Raw genomic sequence first — 3440 nt, 5'->3', positions numbered from 1 at the left:
GCGGCAGCGGCAGCGTGCGGCGCAGGCATCGAGCGGGCGTGAGCGTTGTCCGGGGCCACCACCTCGTACGCGTGCTGCGGTGCGTCATAGTTATTGCCGATCTCTTTCGGATACTCCTGGGGAGCCTCCTCCTCGTAGGCCTGCTGCGGGATTACTTGGGGCTCGCTGTCCGCCAAGTAATATTGAGGAGAGTGAGACTTCTGAGCTAAGTGCTCGGCACGCTCTCCCTCGTAAGCCTCCTTGGTGGCATAAGTGTTCATGGCTGCGTCTTGTGGCTTGGAGGATAGCGTTGGCTGCTCTTCACCGAGCTCTCGCCACTCACCTGCTGTACCGTTGTGCGACATGGTTGGTGTGTTTGGTTTCCTCTTGGGGGAGTCGAAAATCAGGTGTTGTTTGGAGACAGGTCTGGAAGACTGCAGTTCGTCAAAGCCGGGCAAATGGAAAGAGCACAGTTTGGCGAGTTCGGTTTGCTTCGGGCTGCTCTGTCAGTGACGCCGAAGCACGATGCGAGAAAGGTTCATAAACCGAGGTAGGAGACGATGATGATTTCAAGGAAGAGTTTTGGGGAGAGAGCGAATACTTTTTTTTTTAGTCCATGAGAATACGTAAAGAGAAGGTGTGCGAGCCAGGGGAAAGAGAAACGGCTGAGAGACTCCGCCGTCGGTGCCGAGAGCCAGAAATCATAGAGTAGCCGAGGCAAGTAGAGAAGGAGTAGTCGAGGACAGAAGTTGTGGGCGCATTTGCCAAGAGCAATGCGCGCAACTTTTGTGCCCGTGAATGCGCTCAAAAGGCTCCCCCCATCGCCTCTGGCTTGCTGTAAACGTATCCGAATGTGTCGGGCGTGGGGTAGAGAGGTCTCCACTGTCGGTTCACGTCGATGGTGTTACTCGTACTTTTTTGTTGCTGTTAGTTTTTGGCCTTGTTTTTCTTTTGGAAGAAGCCAAGGCTACTTTCCTGAGACCGATGAGTAGGGGGTCGGAATGGCCCTACACAGGGTCGAGAAAGTAATCCCTTCCGCACTAGTCACATATAGAAAAAGGGCGTAAAGAGGAACGGAAGGTGGGTAACTTTCATTCTTTCTATTGAAAGTGGGGAAGTAAAGACCTTTTTCCTTTGGTCTTACCGTTCGGTTCACGTGTGCGTGCGTGTATGTGTGCGGCCGTCATGTATCATGAGCATGGACTCTTCAGGTAATCCATCTCTCTTTGTTTTCGCCGCGTTTGGGTTCGGTGAACCATGTGGGAAAAAAGACAAGTCCGAAAAAAAGAGTGAAGAGAGGCAATATATCTAGTCTGCGTGTTTGCTTCCCGATTGTCAAAGATGTTGCCTCGCCGATACTCTTCTTATGATGCCAGTCCGGCACGCCTTTTCCTCTTTTCAAAAGAGCACAAAACATGTGCACATTAAACAATGGAAATCAGTACTATCGAAAGTCCGCGCGCATGCAGGCGCGCACGCATAAACACGCACTCTCGCATGCAAGCGTATGAAAAAGAAAACAGACAAAAGCAGAAGGTTCATAGTATTGCGAAACCAAAAACAAAGGAGAGGAAGAAAAGAAAACGTATCAAGGGAATAAGCCAAGCGCCTGCCTGTCGGAACAGAAGGGTGTGCACCTCGCCAGGCAAGCACTTAGTCCTCCACTCGAAAGCTCGTGTGCTCCTCTCTTCGAATCGCACTCTTCCTTCTACGTCGTTATGACGCACTCTCTGGCACTTCTGCCTCTGCGCTTCCACCGCCTGGGGAAACTGGTGAAGAGGTCTCCAAACACGTGAAATGAGGCAACCAGATTGAGCAACGAGAGGGGCGGCTGAAAGAACGTGCGCATACGGTAAAGAGCAGGCAAGATAAAATAGCACGTGAGCTGGAAGTGTAAGCACCCGAACGTGCATTGTGAAGGGCTATCCTGCTCCTCTTTGTTTTTTATTCCGCTTTTTCCCCCTTCAATCCAGTGCCAAGAACAAAGAGAGAAGATATATAGAGTAAGATCCACATCTTTATGGACCGCTGGCGAAAAAAAAAAGAATCAAGGTTAGCTGCATCACCTCATCGAACGGATATATCGATGTCATTCTTATTGGCGTTTTTTTGAGGGACTGACAAAAGAACAGAAGAGCACTTCCGTTTCTCGAGCTTCTTTGTTCATTTCCTCCGCGAACTGCAGAAAAGAAAAACTGCTGGGTGACAAAGGAAGGTAAGACAGAAAAGCGAGGCGTGATGGTGGCAGACGACGACGACCAAACAAAAAAGGCGTAGATGGGAAAGGCAAAGCAAAAATAATAACAGTAACAAAAAACAGAATGAGGCAAAATACAGGAAAAATAAACTACACACAAGGAAAACAAGGCAACCGAGACTCTAAATGAAAGCAAAAACATTGGGAGAGAATAAAGTAGGGAAAAGAGGGAGACTAGAAAACAACCGCGACGTCCAAAGCAAGTGCACTGCGTCTGAGAGATGAATTCGAGATGGACCAGCAACACATCGGTTTCGCCGTCACAATCCAGTAACTCTTCGTACCGCTGTTGTTTTTTTTTTTCTCCTTGCAGATGCGGAGCCCATGAGAAGTACCAGAGGCCCACAGGCCCGTACACGCCTCGAAGGAGATTAAAAAAAGGGCACACACAAAATTCAATCAATCAAAAACAACAGAAACGAAGACAGTGTGCTTAGCTATGTACATGTGCACATGGTTCAGAGCAAAAAGGAGGAAAGAGAACCACAATCGGGAATAATGTACTCACACACCCACTCCTGTTGCTGTTGTCCTACCTGTTTTCTGCTAGCAACTCCATGCGTAAGTCGTACAGTGGTTTCGAGTGAAAAGAACGTCGACGGTTGTAAGCTTCCGCCAAAACAAAGCGGCACCTGCAACGTCATCAGAGCTGTATACGTTCCACTTCAGCCACCCCAGCTTCCCGTTACACCTCAACGTGCTGCAACATGTCTGGCATGCCCCACATCAGCCACGCAAAAGCCCGAAAAACAGTGAGTGCCACCAAACAAAAACTATGCTACGAGGGTGCGCTCCTACACCGTTTCCCTTGCCGAGAAGCCAAGGATGTCTGCGCAGATCAATAGCGTCAGAACTTTTGTGTTTCTGCTCGCCTCACCAACAGCACAGCAATCGTGAGGAGGGAACACACATCTACATCACCTCCTCCCCCATCTGTGTCATCGGGAATGCCTCGCCCGGCGCGCGCTTCTGGTACTGCACCGGCTGCTCCACCTCCATCAGCTCCGGCTCGAACTTCGGGAAGTTCTCGAACACGCGGTTGCCAGCGTCCAGGCGCTTAAACTTCACGCTCACGTCGCTGTTGCCAACCTCCTTGTTGCAGATCATCCCCAGAACGTACGGTACAGGCTCCACTGGGTCATCCGACGGCATGATGCGCGGCACGACAATGTACTTCCCAGCGTCCAGCTTGTGGATCAGTGAG

At 50.3% G+C, this 3440-nt stretch overlaps 1 protein-coding gene across 1 annotated transcript; it reads right to left on the bottom strand.

Moving 5' to 3' along the window:
* Nucleotides 1–2: 2 nt before the first annotated feature.
* Nucleotides 3–344, bottom strand: LDBPK_201220 (calpain-like cysteine peptidase, putative; the record flags this gene model as incomplete). Its single annotated transcript, XM_003860415.1, has 1 exon — nt 3–344. A coding segment is annotated over one exon (342 nt), but the record flags the coding sequence as incomplete, so codon positions are not given.
* Nucleotides 345–3440: the final 3096 nt, after the last annotated feature.

Source organism: Leishmania donovani, chromosome 20, assembly GCF_000227135.1.
Source record: "Leishmania donovani BPK282A1 complete genome, chromosome 20".
In the NCBI taxonomy this organism is placed as follows: Eukaryota; Euglenozoa; class Kinetoplastea; order Trypanosomatida; family Trypanosomatidae; genus Leishmania; species Leishmania donovani.
Note: the sequence above shows the minus strand (reverse complement) of the source record. Positions and strands in the feature narration are given on the sequence as shown.